At 50.3% G+C, this 22,955-nt stretch overlaps 1 protein-coding gene across 1 annotated transcript in view; it reads right to left on the bottom strand.

Annotated features, from left to right (window-relative positions):
- Positions 1 to 22,955, bottom strand: part of SLCO2A1 (solute carrier organic anion transporter family member 2A1) — a 76,097-nt gene that overhangs the window by 35,737 nt on the left and 17,405 nt on the right. The window contains exon 2 of the mRNA XM_053669211.1: positions 3,869 to 4,006. Coding sequence (XP_053525186.1) covers positions 3,869 to 4,006 — 138 coding nt within the window. The remainder of the gene's footprint in view (positions 1 to 3,868; positions 4,007 to 22,955) is intronic.

Genomic DNA, 22,955 nt, shown 5'->3' with positions numbered 1-22,955 from the left:
GCCACTCAGAAGCCAACCACTTCTCCCGCACCTCCCCATCGCTACCACCTGGGAACCATCATATCCTGTCCGAATTACTGCAGTTGCCTCCTCACTGGCCTCCCTGCCTCTCTTCTTGCCTCGCTGCAGTCTATTCTCCACCCAGCAGCAGAGAGGTGCTGCTGCAGAGTCAGACCAGCTCCCTCTGCTCTAACCTGCAAGAGTGAAAGGCAAAGTCTGTCCCAGAGCTTGCAGAGCCCGGCCCTCTTCCCTGCTCTCACTCTCCTCTGAGCTCCTGTCTCTCCCCCTCCTCTTCCCTCCACTCTGGCCGCCCTGACTCCAGCTGTTCTTTGAACATGACCCAGCCATGCCTTCCCTGGGCCTGTGTACATGGCTGCTCCCTTCTCATCTCACCTGCTTTAGGTCTCTGCTCAGGTAGAACCTTTTGAAAAGAAGGGTGTGGGTGAAATGGGTGGAGGGAGTCAAAAGATACAAACTTCCAGGTGTAATACAAGAAGTCCTGGTGATGATAACTAATAACACTGTACTGAATATTTGCAAGTTCCTAAGATCTTAAAAGTTCTCATCATGAAAAGAAAACCTATAACTATGTGAGTGCTAGATGCTAACCAGATGTATTGAAGCAATCATTTTGCAAGGTATCCAAATACAGAATCATTACGTTGTACACCTGAAACTAATATAATGTTAAATGTCAAGTATATTTCAATAAAAAGGAGTGGCTGAAATATAACTTATATTTATAAGAATTAACAATAATAATTAATTGTTATAATACATTAATTAAGAGAAGCCACTTCTTCACAAGGCAAGACGCCCAGTGTCTCCTCCTGTCAGCCAAGCTCCTCCTCCTGCCACTCACCTTGCACACCCAGTCCTCGTCTCCCCTGTGCCCCTCCCTGCCGGCCCCCACTTGGCCCCGCTGGAGGCTGGTCCTGCATTCCAGGTGCCCAGGCGGCCTCACCTTCCCCACCACTGGGCCTGGATCTCATCCCACACCCCTCAGGCTTCTGACAGGTGTGGTCTGTAATGTCTTCAGTCTGTACTCAGGCAGCTGCCAAATCCTGCCTTTTCTTCTTTTGGGGTATTGCTGGGGCCCTCTTCTCCTCTAGCCTCTCAGGCCTGGCCTAGTGGCGCAGCCTCCCGGTCAGCCAACTTCTGCAGGCACCGTCCTTCACCACTAGCATCTCCCAGTGTCTTCTTCTAGAGGGTCCATCTTCATGAGACTGTGCTTTCTGCACCCCCACTCTGCTCAAGAAGCCATGGCAGCTACTGCCTACCATAGAAGCTGGGAGCCTGGAGCCGGGCTATGAGGTCCGCCCTGATTTAGCTGCCCTCCCTTCTTCTGGCAAGACTCCTACTTTACTACTTGGTCCATTTCTAAATGCCCGGGGCAGGACTGACAGGAAAACAGAAAGCTCTATGGCTAAATTCCTGCCTCACCTTCTCTACACGCCCCCATAACAGACACACACGAATGCACACACACACACATAGATACACATAGTCATACACAAATACTCAGACACACACAGATGCACATAAGACATATACACACACAGATACACAAATACACACACAGTCACACACAGATACTCAGACACGCAGACAGGCACAGACACAGGACTGTGGTCCGAAGAATGAACTTTCTCGTGGTATTTGTCTCAAAACACACCCACAGGCATAGTTTAACACCAGACTGTGGAAAAGCTAATCTGAGTTTGGGAAAGAGAAGAAGTAATGGGTGAATTATTTTCAGCTTTTATTCAACCACAGCCTGAGGAAGTATTCTGTTCCTTATTTGTCTAATCGACTTCCTGCTGTAGACTCTGCCACATGTCCCAGCTGGCTGTTCCCTGCCTCCCAGAAAATCCAGTTGTTCCTGGGCCACGTTTTTGTTCCAGGCCTAGAAAAATATAAATTAAAATTGAAGCACAGAAGCTCATCGATTCGTCTGTGACCTCAGTGACACTGCAGCTCTGACGCTGACAGGAAGTGCCCGGGCCACTGTGTTGAGAAGGATTCGGAGTTTTGGGCTCGGCAGGAAAAAGCTGTGGTGGGTTAGGGTGCCTTCCAGGGTCATGGATAGGACTGCGGTGACACGGATGTCGGAGATGTGTTTTCCCTGTGTCCTTCACGGTGAGGACAGCATGTACTAGGGGCATTACCACCGTCACGGGCCAACACTCAGAATTCTGTGTCGGGGTGCCAGGCCCATTGGGTAGGACAGCACAACCTACACGGAGGGGCAGACCCGGTCACCGGGCCCCGGAGCTTTGGACACACACCCTGAGAGACACACGTGTGCTGACACACACACACACAGAGCAGGGTGAAGGCATACACGTGGGCCTGGGGATTCAGAGGAGAGGCCTGAGGCCCATTAGGCCAGCAGGATGGGCCACAGGGCTGTGTGTGCACAGGTGCGTGTATGTCACAGGAGTGGAGGAGCAGCCCACGGTGGGCAGTGCGTGCAGAGAAGGGTGTCAGTAGGGATTCCAGCAGTGCGTTTGGAAGACGAGGTCTGCGGGCCCCGGTTGGGAGTGGTGGTAGGAGAGGCAGGTTAGGGGTCCAGAGGGGGCCTCGGCATGTAGCCGCCAGACCGTCTGTGCTCAGATCCTGGCTGTGCTGGGCACACACATGTGGCCGACCTGGGAGGGACACTTGGGCTTTCTGAGGCACGCTTCCTCCTCTGGAAAACGTGACTGTGAAGAAACCCCTCCTCCTGGGACTGCAGGGGATCCCAAGGGGTGAAGGGCAAAGGAGCCACACCAGCTGGGAGCAGGAGGGGGATGGGGACACTGGAAGGCGGTGGTTGGAGGGGGTGTGAGGAGACGACCCACCTTCTTTATAGCTCCGTATTAGAAGCTAAATTGGGAGAGCCCCAGTCTCTGAATTACTACATCTAAATTACTACCTGAATTCACTAAGTCAAGAGAAGATCTAACTATGTTCCAAAGAAACAACTAGGCTTCTGGGGTGGGTGGGCTGCTGCCTCCACCCCAGAACAATGGTCCTCGTGAGGAGAAGCTGGGCCTGGGAGCTCTGTCTCCTTACCTGGAACACCAGTGTTGCTGCCATGGTGCGGGGTTGGGGGGGGGCGGTTTAAGGGGGGCTCTGCTGCCTCCCATGCTGCTTTCTCACCGGCTTCCAGTGACTCCTAGAGACCTTGTCTTCTGACCTCCCACCCCCAACCTCTCCAACCCACCCTATCTTCTCTAACTTCAATGTGCAATCATTGAAGGACAGTGTGAAATCCACATTGCTGGGAGGTCAGAGAGATCTGACCTTCCTGGGGGTCAAGGCCATTGAGCAGCTCTGGCTCCTGCGATGCTCATAAGACAGGAGCTGCTGGGCTTGGTGCTGCCTCCCCGGCTGCATGTCTGGACTCATTTCCTACCAGACTGGGGATGGGCAGAGGTCACATGCACTTGTGGGTGGTCACACAACTCAATTAGGAGCCCAGAGTTTGGAGGCAACAGCCCTGCGCCTGGCGCAGCCCCAGTGCCTTTGTGTGCCAGGTGAGAGGAACAAGCAGGGTGCTTGCCACAGGGCTGTGGCCAGGAGGCCCAGGTCAGGGATGGGGAGGCCCTTACCTCCACCCAGAACAGTGGATCTTGTGGAAAGGAAAGAGAGCAGCTGGGCCTGGGAACCCCATCTCCTTACATGGAGCCACCAGAGGCTCTCAGCCCAGTGCCCGGTGCCAGAAAGCCTCAGGAAATGCAGCTTCTTTCACCGTGCCCATCGCATCTGGCTGTCCTTTCTCCACGTGTCTATCCCGGATCCCCACTTCTCTGTTCTTCCTGGACACCCCACTCTGAACTGGGGTGCACGAGCAGGGTCAGATGGACTGGAACATCCTGCTTACCTCATTCAAGCTGGAAATGAGACCCGAGGAAGAACTGGAGAGGCCAAAGCGCTTCTCGATGGTGGTGAGGCTGCTCTTGAAGTAGGCACTGTACAGGAGCTGGCACAGCTGCAGGAGCCCATGGCAGAGCACGAACACCTGGGGGAGACACCTGGACAGTGAGCCCTGGCTGGCCACCTGGGCCTTCCAGTCTGTGTTCTCATCTGTTGCTTGGAATGCTGATTTTATCCGGTGGTTCTGAGGGCGAAATGCCGTTGTGGTTTCACCGGGAGTCACTCAGTGCGTCATCAGCCCTCCATTCCACCATTCCCGTCGTTCTTAACACTCTTGCCATAAATGACCCAGTAAACCACAGGGTTGGAGAAGCACCCCTGGGAAAGGCCTGGCTAATCAGCCACATTCTTGACTGGTTTTCTGCCGACTCCACCATGCCCTGTGGGCTGCTGCTGTGTCCTCCCTCCTGTCCCTGCCACCCCCAGGGCACTAACACGCCCCAGGGCCACATTGTTCCACTCCTGTTGACCTGTTCTCCATTCCCCAGCCTCCAGCAACATCTACCCACCAAGGCCCACCCTTAATACCCAGTGACTCACCAGGATGGGTTCGCAAATCACCTGGTTTTAAGGAATGTCCCCAAGCTTTTTATCACCTCTTATCAGGGATATGTGTGATTGTGCGGGTTCCTGCCCCAGCTGAGTGAAACGGCCTGGGGAAGGCCTTGGCCATGGTCTCTGCATCCTGACCTGCCCCAGATACCCTGCCATGTGGGGTGAGTAAATGTGAATTCTGTGGGTGGTCGGGGCAGAGACACAGCAGGGAGGGAGGAAAGGAGTTTGTGGCGTCTGGAATCAGCTCCTCGCTGAGCTCTGGGCCCACTGGGTTCTCGGCTGTTGGGCTGGGACACAGCAGGTTCAGAGCCAGGAGTTGTACATCCCTGAGCCCCTTGGAAGGTGCCCCTTCTGGAGATTGCGCTTTTCTTTAAAGAAAGGGTGGGGTGTCATTATGTTTCATAGTTTGCCAAAGTTCTTTCCTTAATTGAACGGCTGGCGTCTCAGGAGAGCAACTGGGGCTCCCGCCTTCATTTCTATTTCCTTGCAAAGCTAATCCTGTGCCCTCTGCAGGGGCCCCACGCTGGGCTGTGGGATCAAAGCTGACATTTCCCTCTTCCACCATCTAGGGCAGAGCCTCTGTGAGGCCGGCCTGGGACTCCCAACAGATAGTGATGGGGAGAATGATGGGGTTTGTCCAGGCCTGATTGTTTTCCGTGGCCACTGGGCATCTGAGCATGCTCAAGTCCTGAGTCTCTGGTCCAGGCCAAATCCAATCAGATCTTGGATGTCTTGCCATCCCTTAAAGGGTAATACCCACAAACTCTGTCTGCTGGATGCACCCATGCGAACACTCTCAGACCCCTCAGACTAATCACTTCCCAAATAGGGCTCTTCATCCTTCCTCACAAACCTCTCCTATTCTTTCTTCATTTCCCAACACCTTCACTCAGTCCCCAAACCAGAAACTGGGAATCCTGGATGCCCCTATTCCTCAACCCTTGGCATGTGATTGCTAAGCCCTGTGATTTCTTTCTGGTGTCTTCCAGTCTTGACTTGCCCATGTTATTTCTTGCCTCAGGTCCTCCTCTTCCCGCTGTTTACTACAGTAGCCTCTCACCTGTCTCCTGTCTGCTCTGCCATGTCTTCCACCCCCACCCCAGGCAGAGCTTTCTCAGACACAAACTGTGAGCAGGTGACACATAAATTCACACCTCTCACTGACTCCCACTTCCTACGAAGTAAAAACTAATGCCCTCGGCATCTTATCCAAGACATGACAAGTCCTAGACCTTGCCAGAATCTGGTTCCATACTCTGTTGTGGCTCATTGTATTTCACAAAGATGGCTACACTATTATCCTCTGCCCCACAAACACCCCTTACAATGTGACAATGACATTTATTCATCAAAAGATGGGTTCTCTGTTCCCTCCCCTTCAATATAGCCAGTCTAAGCTGTTTGCTTCTAATGAAGAAAATGAAGCAGACATGATGTTGTGTGACCTCCGAGGCTAAGTCCTGAAAGTCGATAGAAAATCCTCCTGGCTCTTTCTGTCTTGGGACCCTTAGAACACAGACATCCCATTGTAAAGAAGCCCAGTCTCTCCTACTCATGGAGGAGCCCAGGGCTGGTGTTGCAGCTGACAACCACAGCCAGTTTCAGCCTGCAGCCAGTATCATGTTACTGAGCGAGCCCTTGGAGGATTCCAGCCCCAGCCTTCAAAGCCAAATGGAGCAGACGTAAGCTATCCTCACCAAGCCTTGGATAGATAGCAGATTAGTGAGCAAACTAAATGCTATCATTATTTTTTTTAAACTCCTCACCTGAGGATATGTTTATGAATTTTAGAATAAGAAGAAGTGAGAGAGAGAGGAAATAAAAGACATCAATGTGAGAGAGAAACATCGATTTGTTGCATCCTATATGTGCCCTGACTGGGAACTGAACTGCGGCCTCGGTATGTGCCCTGACCAGGAATGAAACCCACAACCTTTTGGTGTATGGAATGATGCTCCGACCAACTGAGTCACCCAGCCAGGGCAATGCTGTCATTGTTTTAAGTTTGGGGTCACTTTGTTACACAGCACTAGATAGCTGCAACACCTGTTGCCACACACCTTGCCCTTCAAACTTCTTCAAGGTCACACTACTCAAGTTCCCCACAGCATGCATTCATTGTCTGTGTATTTGTTCACAATCTACACAGAATCATTTTCCCCTTATTTGTCTGGATAACTCTTCCTTGCCCTTCAGGGGTCCTCTTGCCCAGCATGGGGCTCAGTTATGTGTCTAGTTCAAGGCTGCTTACAAAAATCCAAGCGCCCTGATGCTAACTTCTGCACAGAGGCATCCTGACACATGGCTGGCATTAAGGTAAGCATTCAGCAGAAGAGTGAGGGCTATCATAATAGCCTGGGGGAGACACAGTGAGGGTTGGACCAAAGGCTGGGACAATAGAGATTTGGGGAGGGAGCCCACAGGGGCTCTTGCAGAGGTTAAGTTGACAATACTGCCCCTGATTCAATTTTATTTATTTTTAGACAGAGGGAAGGGAAGGAAAAAGAAATGGAGAGAAACATCAATGTGTGGTTGCTTCTCATGCACCCTCTACTGGGTACTTGCCCACAACTCAGGCATGTGCCTTGACTGGGAATCGAATTGTCAACCCTTTGGTTTGCAGGCGAGCACTCAATCCACTGAGCCACACCAGCCAGTGTCACTGATTCAAGGTGGAAGAAAAGGGCCAGAGTTCCAACCTGAGGGCCAGGAAGGGGGCAGGGCCTGTGAGGAGACAGGGGCCCAGGAAGTGGCAGACACATGGCATGGGAGGATAGTTTTGGAACACCCGAGTTTCTGGGCATGAAGCTCAAGTGAAAAGGCCTGGGAAGGCCTTTCATTTAATTAAATCAGTAATGAATTAACAGGAGTGACTAATCTCTACCAAATTCCCCAGCAGTCTCATGAGAGGAAGGTGAAGACAGTGGAAGGAAAAAAAACTATCTCAGATCTTTTCCTGAAATATATGCCTTTGCTCTTTCCAGTAAACAAAGAAATTCCCCATTTTCTCCCCCCAGTTACTAGGGGGAAGACTCCACCTAAAGTCAGCTGGCACCTTTCCACATCTCACACCCCTTCACAGAACCTGCCTCACTGTCAGCATTAGCTGCTGCAGCCCTGTTAGGTCTGGATGCCTTTTGGGTGCCCTGGCAGAAGTGCTGGCATGTGTCTGGGACCCGTTTCCAGTGTATTCAACAGAATGAGGGGAGTGAGATACATAGCTACAAGGGAGGGTGGGCAGGGAGAAAAATGCCAGGAAAAGAGAAAGAAGTGAATGGATAATTCCCACAGAGCTCTCTGGCCAGGGCCACTCAGGGTCATCAGAGCCATGTGACCCCACCTACTGACTACTGAGCTTGTATGAACAGGACCCTGGGACCATGACCCAGGCTGCTCAAACTTACTGAGTAACTGATCCAGGGATGGCATGAGGGGAAGCAACAAACTCCTGACACAAAGCAGAACCAGAAATCCACACCTGGAGACCATGGGGTCTAAGAGTGTATGGAGATGGAATGGTGGGAGGAGGAAAAGTTTGCTGGTTGGGTGCACCCCACTGTCCACCATCATTTAGACAATATAGTTAGTGTTAAGAGTTTTGATGGTCTGGGTTTTAGAGTCAAACAAACCTACTTGGTGGAAATCCTTACTTTCGACTACATATTTGTCCTCTCAGATGGTGGTCTCCCCAGTAAATGGGGGCTATGATAACACCTGTTCTCACTGCTGTTGTGAGGCCTGCACGAGAGAATGTGTCTAAGGCACCTGGCACCCTTCCTGCCAACATACTGGAAGGATATTCATTAAGTTCTTCCACTGCCTCCTCTTGCCCAAGTGACTAAGCCTCTCTGGGGTTTTCAAGTCTCCTGTGGCACAAGAACTCTAGAACAGAAGTTCCCACAATGTGCACCCAGAACACCGCTTGCTTGAGATTCTCTGAGTTAAACGGATTCCCAGGAGAAAAAAACTTTGGAAAAGTTTGCATATTATCATATTCCCACATGAATAGTTATAATTTATGTTTGCACATTAAAGACTCTGGAGGAAACCTCCAGTAAAGACCTGCTTAAATTTGTTTTATCCAAATTTCTCTATACTTTAACCATGCAACACATACACATTAAAAATATACATATATTTTATGAAAAAAAATATGACTAGTATTCTGCAAAAGATACTTTAGGGAAAGATACCATGTCCCTTTTAGAAAGCAGTTCATGGTAAAATCTGGGTCTTGCGATTTCTTCATGAAAAGAAAGATAATATGTGGGTCATGTTATCTTTTTAAAAATAAGGCACCATCCTTTTCTGTCTCCTCACTCCACTTCTTTTTTGAAAGCACTATTGCTTACTACAATTACATCATCCCCCACTGGGGTGTAGACTCCATGGAGGAAGACAATGTGTGTTGTAGGATGCCACCTCCCCATTGGCTGCCTGGTCTGAAATTGGGGCTCAGCTATTATCAAATGAACAAATGTGTCTTTAAATATGTGAACTGATGAGCTCTTGCTCCAGAATACGCACCCTCAGAGTGGCTGTTGGCTCCAGCGATCTGCCCTCAGTTGTTTGTGAATCCCCCCTTCAGCTTGGCCTTCCACCAGTCTACGAGCCACAGAATTTACAAGGCACAAAACAGCTTTTGTCCAGTTAGCTGCTCGCTTATTGACTTGGCTCAACTCTAGCTAATTTTTGGATATTTCTAAACCCAAACTAAAAAGTTAAAGATTTGTATTACGTTGGAAGGGACTTTCTGGAGTGGTAGAAATATTTTATATTTTTATTGTGGTGATATTTACACAGGTGTATACATTTGTCCAAGCCCTTGAATCATTTAAAATCTGTGCACTGTACTATATATAAATGCTACCTCAATAAAGTCGATCTAAGAAAAAATTAATTTTAAAAAGGCTTGCAACCATGAAGGTATTCAACATAATGTTCTGAGGCTTTGAAGGGAATTCCACAGACCTAACAAAAAAGAATATTAGGAGCATTGGCAATGTCATTGGAATAAATTTGTTTATCCAAAGGGCCCACTTTGAAAGGGTCCAAACCATGTCAATATCTAAGTTGTGTGTGTGTGTGTACCTGTGTGTGTTAAAGCTCCACATCTTTACGGACATGCTATAGAAGGAAGCTGGGAGAGAGCATTCCTGCAAGCCAGGGTGGGCGGGAAGCTCTAAGACTTCAAACACTCGGGCCCATAGCTCCACCTTTCCCCAAACCTAGGAGCATGAAGAGGAAATCTGGAGAGGAAGGAGGCGGGGAAATTGGAGTGGTCATAAAGATTCTTCTAATAAAGAGAAATCTTTTCTCCACCTGTGCCAAAGAGCTAAGGAAGGCTGAGAAGATGCTGGCTGAGAGGCCAGGTGAAGGTTCAGAGACATGAGCAGTACCATAAAGGGGGGACCATGGGACAAGCACAGAAACCATCCAGTTCAGGGTGGATGAGAAGTGTCAGAGTGCAGACCTGGTTTCCTCTGCTCTAGATGTTTATGATTCTCTTTCCAAACTAAACATTGGAACCACGACCCAAGGCATGTAATCATGGTGATAGGGACACTGAGAAGAAATTCTGAAATGTGATCCCCATAGAGTTAGTACCTGTTCCACCACTGATTCTGCAGTCAACCAACGCTGATTGTGTCCACATGCATCTCGGGGAAGGTAAAACTCTAGAAAAGTCACCTGATGCCTTGTGTCCACTGAATGTGAGGTCTGAGATCATTTAACATGCTAGAGATCCCAGAAGTCAGGGGAAAACCATTAGCAAGCAAGAGATGTGGCTGGAGTGTGACAGACGCTGTGACCTCTTAGCTTGGAACAACTGCTTCTATCCATAAATGATATCTGTCAGCAATGTAAATGGAACCATTCTTCAGAAAGAAGGAAGGAAGAAAAAAATAGGTAGGAAGGGAAAGAGGAAGGAAGGAAGGGAGGGAGGAAGGAAGGAAGGGAGGGAGGGAGGAAAGCAAAGGAAAGAGGGAGGAGGAGTGAGAGAGAGAAGGGAAAAGAAGAGTGCAGTGAAACCTTGCTGTCACCTTCCCCAGCAATGCAGGGAGAGTCTCACGTGTCCTGTGTGCAGGGGGCCACTGCAGTTCTCTGCATGAGGGAGGAGGCTCCAAGGGCCTCTTTCTTGCTTTAGTGTCGCTAACCTCTGGGAGTCAAAATCTGGCTCCAGAGTCCTTCTGTCCCTTCTCTCCCTAGGCTGGAGCTGACTGCACCCCAGACAGGCAGGAACATCTCCAAGGCACGCTTATCTTGTGGGAAACCCCAGAACAGCACAGCTCCGCTGACAACTCAATTCGAGCAACACTTGGCATTCAGAAGCTTCTTCTCACAGGCAGCTGGAATCCCTCCTGAGTAATCATAAATCCACTCACATTTATTTTCCCCGTTTCATCTTCCTCCCCACCAATGTATTACAGGCACATGTTTTAAAAATCAAGTCATAGGAAAGAGCTTAGAATGACGAGACTCAGCCCTGTCCTCAGATCAAGTCCACCAAAAGTCCCGGGACGACCACCTCCGATTTTAATGTTTCTGCTGGTTACCTGCACACATCACAAAGCGAAATGCTTGTTCTGCAATTTCTTCGTTCATCCCTGGAGACTGAAGCCATTCCAGAGGAGGATTTAGGCTACTTGTTCTTGCATCTCCCACTCCTCTCCCTACTGCCCCCAACTTTTAATTGATCTATCAGTATTTGTGTCATGATTGGATGGCTTCACAAGTGGCAGGCCCGCTGGGAGCCAGAGGAGCAGACTTCCCTCCTGGGCGCACACACCCTCACTAGCTGACTTTCCCCTCATTTGTACTCTCTTTCCCTTTCTTTTTTCTCTTACTGGTTTTCAACACTTTTTAACTCTGAATACTTTCATTCTAATGAGGGTGTTGGAGATACAGGAAGACAAACATGTGCTAGGCCTGTTACCTTGAATTATAAACCCAATTTCTCTCCTGATGCTAAGTCTAGCAAACAAATTAATGATTCTGCCCCCACTTTTTCAGTGGGGGGGGGGAACAGTAGCATACACTTGTCAGTGGACTAAGCGGTCAAACCAAAAAGTGGACACAAGCCCTTCTCCGCCACCCTCCTTCCCGCCCCGTCCCACCACACTCGCATCCCGACAACTCATTTATTTGACTTGAATCTGCCAGAGTGGTTGGTGTGTCTCCGAGGGAAAGCACGTGGCCAGACTGGTGCTGGGTCTGCCCATCTCCACTCACATTTCGATTTTTCAGTATCTCTACCCCCGTAGCCCATTCTCAGTCCTGGTTGGCAGGTCACCAAATGGGTACGAACTGGGAGGGGAAGTTTGGGGCTCAAGAGGCCCCGATGCAATGGAGACAAAGGGAACTCAGAAAGGTGACTCCCGGCAGCTTCCCAATGACCTGAGAGAGGCAGGCATTTGAAAGGGGCCAGGGGGTGTCTGGGTTGGCTCCTGTGAGGCCCACCAGCGAGGAGGCCCCTTGAAGCTGCAGGGAAGAGGGGGACCCTTTTCCCCTCTCCTGCCAAAAGAAGAAGAAAACAAAGATTCAGATGTGTCCTAGAAGGAAGGCCTCCTTCAACCAGCCAGTCGGCCTACCCCCTGGTACTTTCTGCAGGGTGTGACTTTGGACTGAAATCATGGCCTGGGGCGCCAAAGGGGAACGTCCCTTTTAAGAAGTGATTCAGGAAATCAAATATGTTCCCATGCAGGAAGAATGCCTGAGCAAGATAAAGTTCAAGATTCAAAATAGCCAGCCGAGGGTCAAAGTCGGTGGTATTCATAGCAACAATAATAATAGGTGTCTCAATATTATTAGTATCATTATAAACTAGTAAAAGCCTTTGATAAGATAGGTCCTGGGGGAGCCTAGGAGGTATAAAAATCAGAACAATCTAAAAAGAAAAGAAAAACATAGATTTCCGCCACAGCTTCATTGTCCCTGAAGAAGGAAGTGGGAGAGTTGGAACCAGGAGGGAGGCAGCAGAGGCCGACCCCCGACAGTTCTCACCGCCCAGCGTCTCCTTGTGAGCCCCCGCTGTCTGCAGAGTCACCTTACTGTCTGTCAGGGTTCTCCTAATGAGACCAAGAAAGGCCACTCGCTGAGGCCTGTGACAGCTGCTTTGAGGGGGTCTGGAGCCTCGAGGGAGGCACAGGAGACCACCACAGGCTCCCAGGAGCACATGCTGAAGCAGGCTCTCTCCTGCCTTTCACACAGCCCGGGGGGGGGGGGGGGGCCAAGGCATGTCTTTGGAGCCAGGTCCCAAATAAATTAGATTAAATCAGGGTCTTTCAGCCATTTTTCCTCGTTTAGATATCCACTCGGTGTAGATAAAATATCACCTGAAGCCCTGGCTGGTGGCTCAGTTGGTTGGAGCCTTGTACCGTAACCCGAAGGTTGTGGGCTCGGTTCCGGTCAGGGCATAGGGCTAGGTTGTGGGGTTTGGTCCCCAGTCCAGGCACATACAATCCCTGGTCGGGGTGGATACAGGAGGCAGCCAGTCAATGCTCCTCTGTCACATCGATGTTTCTATCTCTCCCTTCCTCTCTCTCTAAAAGCAATGAAAAAAAATGTCCTCAGATGAGGATAACACATATATATCACTTATATATCTCTCTCACACGGAAATCTCCACAATTCTGTAGATTTTACCGTGATTTAGTGCATGCACATTTTACATGGTGAGTTAGAAATGGCCTTGGCTGAAGCAGAGTCCTAGGGGTCCTTAGAAGTAGAAAGATCAGAACCATCTATAAAGAAACACGTGGATTTCCACTGTGGCGTCCTTGTTGGAAGGGACACAGGACACATAAAAGGAAGTAGGCGAGCTTTCTAGCTCTTTATCCCAGTAACCCCCCCCCCCCCGCACCGTCTGTTGTGTTTGTTTTCCATTGTCGTCTGCTCCTCGATGGTGCCCGTCTGACTTAGCCCTAGAGATGGCGAAGGCGGATGTCAGGGTCGGCCTGAGGATGGAACAGAGGAGCCCAGGGCAGCCCATGGGCTGAGGCGACCAAGACCCGTGGTCTGATCTTCAGAAATCATAGATCAAGAAAAAAAGTTCTGGAAGAAATGGAACATGAGTGCATAAGACTAGACAAGTTTATCCGATTAGCTAGAAGCCTGGTGTTCAATGTCTCTCAGAAAAATAAAAACTTCAAGACAAACTCATCATTGACATTTTTGTAAGCGTGTGTCCAAAGCCTTCTTCTGAAAATCCCAAAGCCATTTCTTTCTCTGAAATCAGAGGAGCTTTCCTTCAGGAAGGACAAGTGCTATGTGTCTTTTTTGGAAGTTGTCACAAGAGTAATTTGTTAGCCTGTAATAAGGCACCATTGGGAGCTGCTTTGAATCTGCTTATGGCAGGAAAAGAACACTCAGACTGTGTCAATATGGAACCCTCACGTATTTTATATTCTCCCAAGTCTTTGCTGTTACAAGATGGGATGTTAATATTTCCCTTCACCTCCCTGAAGGGTTTGAAGATTATGCCCTTTGCTTCCCCGCCTCAAAAAAGGGGAATCTAGTTTTACAGAGAGAAAGTAGGGATCGGGCACATCCTATCGCAAGAGCCAGGACCTCGGGAGCTAACGCCCAGAAAGCCAGCCAAGAAGGAGAGACATCATTGTCCGAGAAGGCAGGTTCATGGCCCAGGGAAGTACAGAGGGGCTGAGCATTTTCTCCACATATCTTGTTTGTTTGTTTGTTTGTTTGTTTGTTTGTTCATTTGTTTATTAATTTCTGTTTCCCCGTTTGTCAGTCTTAGTCATCCTGTACCTTCTGACTGTATGACACATAAAATGTTCAACAAATATTTGTTGCATAAAGTTCATCCATATACATTCCAAGAGGCAGTATATGGAAATTCCTTTTGTTTATGGGTGAAGAGACTTCAGGGAAGCTTACAAAACTGTCTCACGTTACACCGTTGGTAAATGATAGCAGCAACTGACTCCAAATAAGACGTTCATTCTGCTCCACCATGCTGCCCAATCTCAAGAGAGTTTGGGGAAGGAGGTATCACAGAAATTTTCTTCACCAAGGTGGCCAGTTATAACTGCCCGATCAATGGGCTCTCCCATGACTGCTTTCCCTAGGGGCAGCAGCATGTGATACTCTGTTCCCCCTCCCCATCTGAGATGTCACTTGTCTTCCCAGTGTTCTTGCTCTCTCTGGCTGTTCCTTCTTAGAAACCCTTGTGGGCGCCCTTTTTTCTCTCCCTACAGAATGCAGATGGTATCCAGGTCTGTCCTTGGGCCTTTTGTCTGTCTCCACACACTTCTGTCCTGGGTGTCCTACTCATCCACACAGGGGGTCATCGGGGCGGGGAACACTGGAGCTGTGGCCCATAGCCAAAGTGGGGACCACCCTCCTCCACCCCAGGCCTTGCAGTAAACTCCATCCCACAATTTCAACTTCTGATCAGTTTCTGAAACTCCTGCCCCAAACCATCACTGTCACCCCACAGCGTCTCCTCCTCTCAATCCCAGTTCTTGCACTGGTGGCTGCTTCACCCTCCAAACCAAGCCTCAAATCCATCCCATGCTCTCCATCTCTACTGTGCCCAGGTTGCGGTCAGGTCCCGCCTGGCCACCATCACAGACAGGCTCCTGCCTTTCCCCTAATTTCACTCCTCCCTCTCTCCAATCTGGTCTGTAACCAGCAGCCAGAGCAATCTTTTGAGACTCTTTAAATACAATGTTCACACAAAAGTCCTACAGACACAGCTAGATAACAATTCACAGACTGAGGCCACCTGAGGGACCAGTACTCAGATCAAGAAATAGCACATTCCCAGCTTCCCAAAAGGCCCCTAGTGCCCTTCCTTCTCAGTCACTGCCTACTTCCAGGGTGACGACTCTCCTGAATTCTAGCCACGCAGGTTAGTTCGCCTGTTTCACACTTTATGGAAGCACAGAGCACGTCAGCACCATCTTTTGAGAACTTGAGAATGGAGACCAAGGCCTGTCATGACCTTGTAAAACACCCTCCAGAGAACTCCTACCACCTCAGATGGAAACCAGGCAGGGCACCCCTGCCTCCAGGGCTCTCCTGCTGCAGCCGGAGCCACTTTGGCTCCCCCTGGGCTCCCATCTCCAAGGCCCTTCCTGGGGCACTAAGCCGCCCGCATTCCTCTGTGCTGATAAGCAGCTGGAGTTTGTAGCTCAGGGGAAAATGCATGGCTGTGTGAGAGGATGTATGGCCTCAGAGCCTTTGGGGGTGGGGCCACCCTCTCCACCTTCACTCCTGCCTCGTTCCTTGGATAGCTTCTACCCACCTATCTTTCTGGCAGCAAAGAAAGTCCCTCCTGTTACACGTCCTCTATTGTTCCTCCAGGGCACTGAGCCCAGACTGCAATTATACCACCCTGAGTGCAGCAATCTCGGCACTGACCTGTGCCTGTCTAGCCAGCCAGCAGGGTGGAGGAGGGAGACAACCGCAGAGTGTGGCTGCTGCTTTATGAGGAAGAGGCAATCCACTGGCCAATATTCGTTGCTGAACAAATCAGTGCGAAAGGAAAAAAGTCAGCGAGCGACACCGACAGTTACCTAGTCACCCATGAGTAAGCAGATGTAAAGTTACCAAATTGGACTATGAAGTCCTTGTAGAAAGAGGTCATTTCCCCCCTTCTTCTGTATCCATTTATTGTCCCCTTTCCCGACCAAGTTCCATAGGCTAGCGAACTACTCAGCAAAGCCTCGTCAATTCCTTCACATCCATCAGAACCATGCTCAAGGCCTGCTCCACATCAGAGCTCCCAAGTATCTCCATTTGGAGAAGTGAAAGCCTGAATCCACGTTGGTTCTTTAGCAGAGGAGGCTGGGGACTCATTCTGAGGAGTGAGGAGGCAGGACATCTGGGCATTCTCCTGGCGCTGCCAGCAACAAGACTGAGGAGGGAACACCTGGGTGTCCTGCAGGACGAGGAAGAAGGCCTCCGCACACCCAGCCCGGTCAAAGCCACAGTGGAGGGCTGAGAACAAACTGCAAGCACCTACAATAGACTCAAAAGCAGTAGACACTTGAGAGGAGGGTGAGCAAGCTGCTCACCACAAGAGGCCAGGGCGTGGATGTGCATGGACGCTTGTCAACCTCGACTTCGGCCACAGTGATGGGACTGCTTATAGTCAACAATGTCCCTGCTCACAGCTATGGTGTCAGAGGGTCTCCTGAGGCTACAGCATTCTGGAATTGCACACACGTGCAACAGACAGGAGTGCTCAGCCTGCCATTCCCAGCACGTGTGCTCATGGTGGGGGGTCTCTGCTGTACCATGCCTGTCACTGGCAGAGAAGCCCTCCCTGGCATGGGAACATTCTCACAGGCCATCCCCCCACACACCATCCCCATCACCTTGGCGTTCCCCTGCCTGCCAAGGGACCTGGGACCCACAACCATGGACTGTTCTCACAGACGCCCGCTCCCTCCCAAGGCCCCATCACCCCAAAGGCAACGGCAGTCCCCCAAAGACTCAGTCCCGTGTAGAGGCCCTTGGCAGCCAGGGTAAGATGTTCAGGGTGGGGGGACCCCATCCTGCAACAGAGCAGACTGGCCCCACCCAGCGGTGTACTTCCCTGATTATTCCCTCCCTCTGTTTCTCTGGTGGTAGGTGGAGGGACGCCACAAGGAAACATTCAAATCTCTTTCTCATCAGATAATTTGAGAGAACAAAATGTCCTCCCCAGTGTAAGCCATGAGCTCAGCTCCAAATTCCACCACTTGACCTCCTGCTGGTTGTAGGAGGCACATGTAACTTGGTCCTCTGTTTCCCCACTGACTGACAGCAGTCAAAATACCAACAATACAGACTCAAAGATTACATTGCCTTAAATGACTCTGGGCAGGGAAGCCGAGATGTGTGTCCCCAGTGTACCTCTGCTTCACAGGCCTGCTGCACAGGCCCCGTGTGCTTCACCTCCCATGAGCCCCTCCCTTCCGGCCCTGCAGGCGGTCCCCCAGCAGCGCTCTGTTATGGCCCCCATGCCTGCTCTCATGCCTCTTCCCACCCTACACCCGCTGCCCCTGGAACTAGAGCAAAAGGCTGAGGACATTCCCTATCACCCACACTGCCCCAGCATCTGCGGTGGACATTATGGGTTGAACTGTGTTCCTCCAAAAAGGTAAGTTGAAGGCCTAACCCCTGGTGCCTATGAATGTAACCTTATTTGGAAAAAGGGCATTTGCAGAGGTAATCAAGTTGAGGGGAGGTCATACTGGAAGAGGGTGGGCCCTAGTCCAGTGATAGGTGTCCTTAAGAGGAAATTTGCTCTGAGATGGAGCATTGTCCTGGACCCCAAAAGGCTGCAGCTTTGATTCCCAGTCAGGGCACATGTCTAGGTAGTGGGTTTGATCCCTGGCCAGGGCATGTACGAAAGGCAACTGATTGATGTTTCTCTCTCATATCAGTGCTCCTCTCTCTCTGTCATTCTCATATCAATAAACATGCCCTTGGACAAGGATCAAAACAACAAAAAAAAGAGGAAATTTGGATACAGAGAAATACTGGACAATGGAGGGAGAGAATGGAGCGAGGTGTCTACAAGCCAAGGAACACCAAGGATTTCTGGCAATCACTAGAAGCACAAGGGGCATGCTCCGTGATCTGCTTGGTCCTCATCCCCTCAGTTTAGTTCGTGACAGAGTCCTGTCCCTCGGGCCCAGACATCCTCGGCTGATCCTACCAAAAACCTGTTTTGCCTTTCCTGGGCTTACTGCATTTCTCCCTCCAACTCCAGGGAGAGCCTGCTCGCCCTTGCTCTCCAGGTGACTGAGGAAGCAGGTTGCTTTATTTTTTTAATTGTTCAAGCCCCAGCTATTTTCCTAATTCCTCTGTTACTCATTCATTGTTCACGGTGGACACATACCGCGACAGCCAAAGCCTCCTGTGTGGGTCACCCATTTCCTGCTCCCACCCTTGATCTGTCTCACCTTTAGCCTCCACTCCCCACCCTGGGGGTCCCCTCTTCTCATTCCCAGGCTCTTCTGCCTTCTATTCTCAGCTGCAGGGCCCCGATGCTTAAGTTCCAGGAGAATTTTCCCCAAATGCACAGACCTTTGAGCCACATATGAGTGTGAGCCACATAGTTACGGGAAGCCCATGTGAAAGGAAGGGGTATTCCTTCTTCTCTCCATAAGCTGGAACTGTTTCCCCTCCTGACTTTCAAAGCTATTGTGCAGAATTCTCTGCCTTCTTGGCCGATGGCAAATTCTCACAAGTGTCAGAGTCCATCTATAGGTATTTCTCCACAGGCCAGAGACTGTCTCCTCAACAACTTTTCTCGATTTTATAAAGGTAAAGGCTGTAGACAGATTTGATTTCCTAGACTTTTTAGGATTCACCCTAAGCCTGTATCCACCAGCGCACCCACCTGTAAGAGCACCTTATTTTACATGGCTGCCTCAGCCCAGTCACATTGAACTTGGGTCTATTCCTTGAATATATGCCTCTTCAACCAGGTTCCGACTCCTTGTGCATGCTGCCCTCTGTCCCCTCTCCTGCCCCCCTCCCCTGTCCCTTCCCCTGTCTCACCACCTAACTCTGACTCCTCTTCTGAGCTCTGAACATGACTTCTCCAGGAAAGCTTCTCAGTCCCTTATCTAGGCCACTCCCTTGCTGGCACATTCCCACAGGAACCTGTGGGCCTCTGTCTCCAACGCTGTCACGGTTGTGATTCCAGGGCAGTCATAGTTATACGGGGATCTACTTCTGAAGCCATCACTTAGTTCAAACCATACACCTCAAGACTTACTCTTCACTGGATGCTGTGTTTCCCAGTGACAGCTGAAATGACACCCTTCTCTGGCAGAGGTGCACACACAGTTTACAATTCTCTTGGCCAACTTTCACAGATTTTCCTGGGGGAGGTGTATGTGTGGTGATAGGGAGGGGTACATTATTGCTAATTTTGCCCAAAAGAAACATTTAAAATAATGTCATAAGCAAATACTTATTAAATATCATTATGGGGGCCCTGGCTGGTGTAGCTCAGTGGATTGAGCGCGGGCCTGTGAACCAGACAATCGCGGTTCGATTCCCAGTCAGGGCACATACCGGGGTTGTAGGCCGTTTCCCTGCAGGCCAGTTCCCAGCAGGGGATGCATGAAAGGCAACCATACATTGATGTTTCTCTCCCTCTCTCCTTTCCTTCCCCTCTAAAGATAAATAAATAAAATCTTAAAAATATATATATCATTGTGGGCCAAGCACATTCCGAGGGAGACCAAGGGCCACACAGGCTGGGGCCCCGTGGAGGCAGTGAGTTATAGATAAGGGGCACGCGTGTGACAGCAGTAACGACTCTCCCGGTCACATGGCAGATGGCGGGGAGCAATATGGCACTGTGCTAGAGGCGCTGAGACCGCAAGAGGGTGAGGAACAGGGCCCTGGAGAAAGTGAGGTTGGAGCTGAGAATGAGGGGAATATCAGAAAGGGGCTGTTTTTGAGAATGAGGGGAATATCAGAAAGTATAAAGGGAAGAAGGGGTCATCCTCGGCCCAGGAGACAGGATGAGGAATGGAAAAACACAAGCATGATTAGGGCTCAAAAAGTGGCGGTCTAAGAAAGTTCTGGATAAATGAGAGGAGAAAACCGCCTCGAGAAAGAGGCTTGGTGATCAAGAGCAGTCAGAGAACATTGTCTCTCCCTAGTCGTCACTGAAGATTTCTGAGCAGCGATAATGCACACCAAACACTTTTTAGAAAGGTCATCCTGTACCAGAGTGAGAGACAGAGGAAAGAGAAGACAGACCAGAGGCTGAAAGGTCAATGAAAGGTCTTGTAAGAAAGTAGATGGAGCCTCTGACCAGGGGCTGGAGAGAAGCTCTGGGGAAGACAATGATTTGATGATTAAGGAAAGGTGAGGGATGGTGAGTGAGTATCTGAAGAGCAAGGAAAGGGAAGCATGAACTCAATACACAGAGGGGAGTGGGGTGAGTGTTGGGAGGCAAAAATTAGACTATGAGCTGGAGAAGATTCAAGTGAGTACCCAGGGAGCCACTCCTGTGTTTCAGGCTAAGCAGCAGGTGTCCAGGAGGAAAGGACCATATAGAATCCAAGGACCAATCCTAAAATTAAAACAGTGACTCAGAAGCTGCATTTGGGGTCTGGAAATAAATCCCCTTTGGGCTCCACCCAATGTTGGCACTCCTTGAGCAAGACTGCAGCTGTGAGATGATGTCTTACCACTTTATCTCTGTTCCCTTCTCTGCCTGCTCCCTGAGGCTGGAGCCTCCTGCCTTCTTATCTTCTGGTACAGCTGCAGGCAGCCTCTCAGAGTGGGCGCCTGAAATGGAGCCCCAGGGGGATGCCAGCGGAACTTTACCTGCTAAGTCTGCAGAAGAATCAGGAGGACAAAGGGGACTCTGACAAGGCTCTCTGGGATGTCTGATGCTGATGTGAAAGACAAAGGATCTGGAGGCTGTTTGATTTCAAATGACAGACATGTCTTGGTCCACGTGGAGTCTTCTGTCTAGTCCTTCGACAGGTAGCAGTTTGCCCGTGGAGCCCACCCTGCCCTTGCCCCAGCATGGGCAGCCTAATCAGCGATGTTTGCATCAGGACGCAGGTGGTCAGGCCATATACTTGGTCTTCTCTGGTCATCCCTGGCCAGCCTCTATTTCAGCTCTACTCTCTCCATCATTGCAACTTATCTCTGGACTTTTCTGGACAAAGGGCTGTGCCTTTTATAGCCTCACATCTTTGACTTTCCTATGCATCTCCCAAGGTGGTCCCTCACTCCTCCCCCCTGTCTGCCTTCCTCCTCCTTCCGCTCCTCAGATGAGCAAGAAGGAGGGGAGAGGGAGGAATATTTGCAGGGCCTGGATGGGGAAAGGTAAGGAAACTGAGTGGGACCCAGTCTTCAGGCAGAGAGAAGAGAGAGGGCTTCCGTTGGAAATGCCGGCGGAAAACGCCCGAAGCCTTTCCTGGAAACAGTTCCTCAAGTCCCAGGCTGGCGTGACCGAGGAAAGGACACTGAGAGGTCAAGGCAGGAGGTCAGGCAAGGCATGCTAGCCTTCTTTTCCACCAGAAAGCTATGTTGAGATAAAAGAAATGAGGACATCCTTCCCTGGTACGAACACCCTCTGGCACTCCCTACAGCCAAAGACCCCTACAGGGAGCCACAAGGGACAGGCCACGGTGTCCTTCCCCTATTGCTGGGGGGGGGTCATTGGATACCAAGGTCTTCTCTGAGCATGAAATGTTCAGTCTAGACACAGGAAATGAGGGGAGGAGTGGGGGCAAGGGGAAAGCAAGCCAACTTCTCAAATCCCCTGTTTACCTACACTATTTCACTTTAAGCTATAAATATCAGTAGCAAGAACACCACTGACTTCACCCTCTGAGCACATCTGCCATCACCAGGCTACCTGGGGAAAAATGACTGACGTGGAACTCAGCCTAGCCCAGCAAGCCTGTGCGCCTAGGGAACCCCGGAAATTCCCTGAATTCCAACATGTGGCCCTCGGGGCTTCTCCTGGCTGAGGAGGTTCTGCCCTCCGCATCCTCCCCATCCCCCTTCCTCCAGGCCAGAGGCAGGTCTCTGGGCCTGAGGTTCACAGCCTTTAACTTGGCCCCATGCCGCCCACAGCAGGAAGCTCCAGGAGGCCTTCACTGGCCAATTGAGGATGCTCCCCAAAGTTCTTCCATCAGTTACAGCTTCACATGAGTGACTCCATTTCCTGGGGACCACTTCAGTGTAATATGATTATCTCCCAACTTTAATGAATGCTTTGGGGACCAGGATATCACAGCCACTTCGGTGATCTCTGCATGTGAATCAGTATCTGGATACATGAGACTGGCCCAGAGCAGAGGTGCTCCAGCTTCAGGGAGCATCAGCATTACCCAGAGGGCTTGTTGAAACAGCAGGCTGGCCCCCTCTCCAGTTTTGGATTGGGATGGGGCCCAAGAATCTGCATTTCTAACAAGCTCTCTTGTGATGCTGATGTTGCGGGCATGGGGATCACACTGTGGGGACCACCCTTAGGCTCAAGTAGGTTCTCCTAAACTCCAACTGAATCCTTCCTTCCAGACACCTCTTTCCTGGAGTCAAGGCCCAAGCTTTAACCCAAAGGAAAGGGGTAAAACTAAAACAGTCTCTTCTCTCCCTTGACCATCTGCCAATCCTGGGCACAGGGTCTTCTTGCTCAGTGAGCATCTGGCTGCACTGTCAGTACTGGCTGAGAGGGCCCCACAACTAGCCCCGCTGTGCACCTCCATCCACCTCCCAGCTCCTCTGAGCACTCCACACTACCCCACCTAGAGCTCTTGAAGGCAAGTGCAAGGGGCTGTGATTTCATTATTCATACCTGGCTGGTTTTGGCTGGGATTTGTACCTGCAGGGCTCGAGACTCCCACACGAAATCATCAATAAGATGATTTAGATGAGGAAAGATTAGCTAAACAAGTGCTTACTGACTACCAGCTGCAGCTCTAGGAGCAGCAGACATGAGCTCATTCACCTTTCCAACACTGCTGCAAATTCATGTC

Source organism: Artibeus jamaicensis, unplaced genomic scaffold (genome assembly GCF_021234435.1).
Source record: "Artibeus jamaicensis isolate MK-2021 breed Jamaican fruit bat unplaced genomic scaffold, CSHL_Jam_final contig_519, whole genome shotgun sequence".
Classification (NCBI taxonomy): Eukaryota; Metazoa; Chordata; class Mammalia; order Chiroptera; family Phyllostomidae; genus Artibeus; species Artibeus jamaicensis.
The sequence above is the reverse complement of the archived record's forward strand: the minus strand, read 5'-3'. Positions and strand labels throughout refer to the sequence as shown.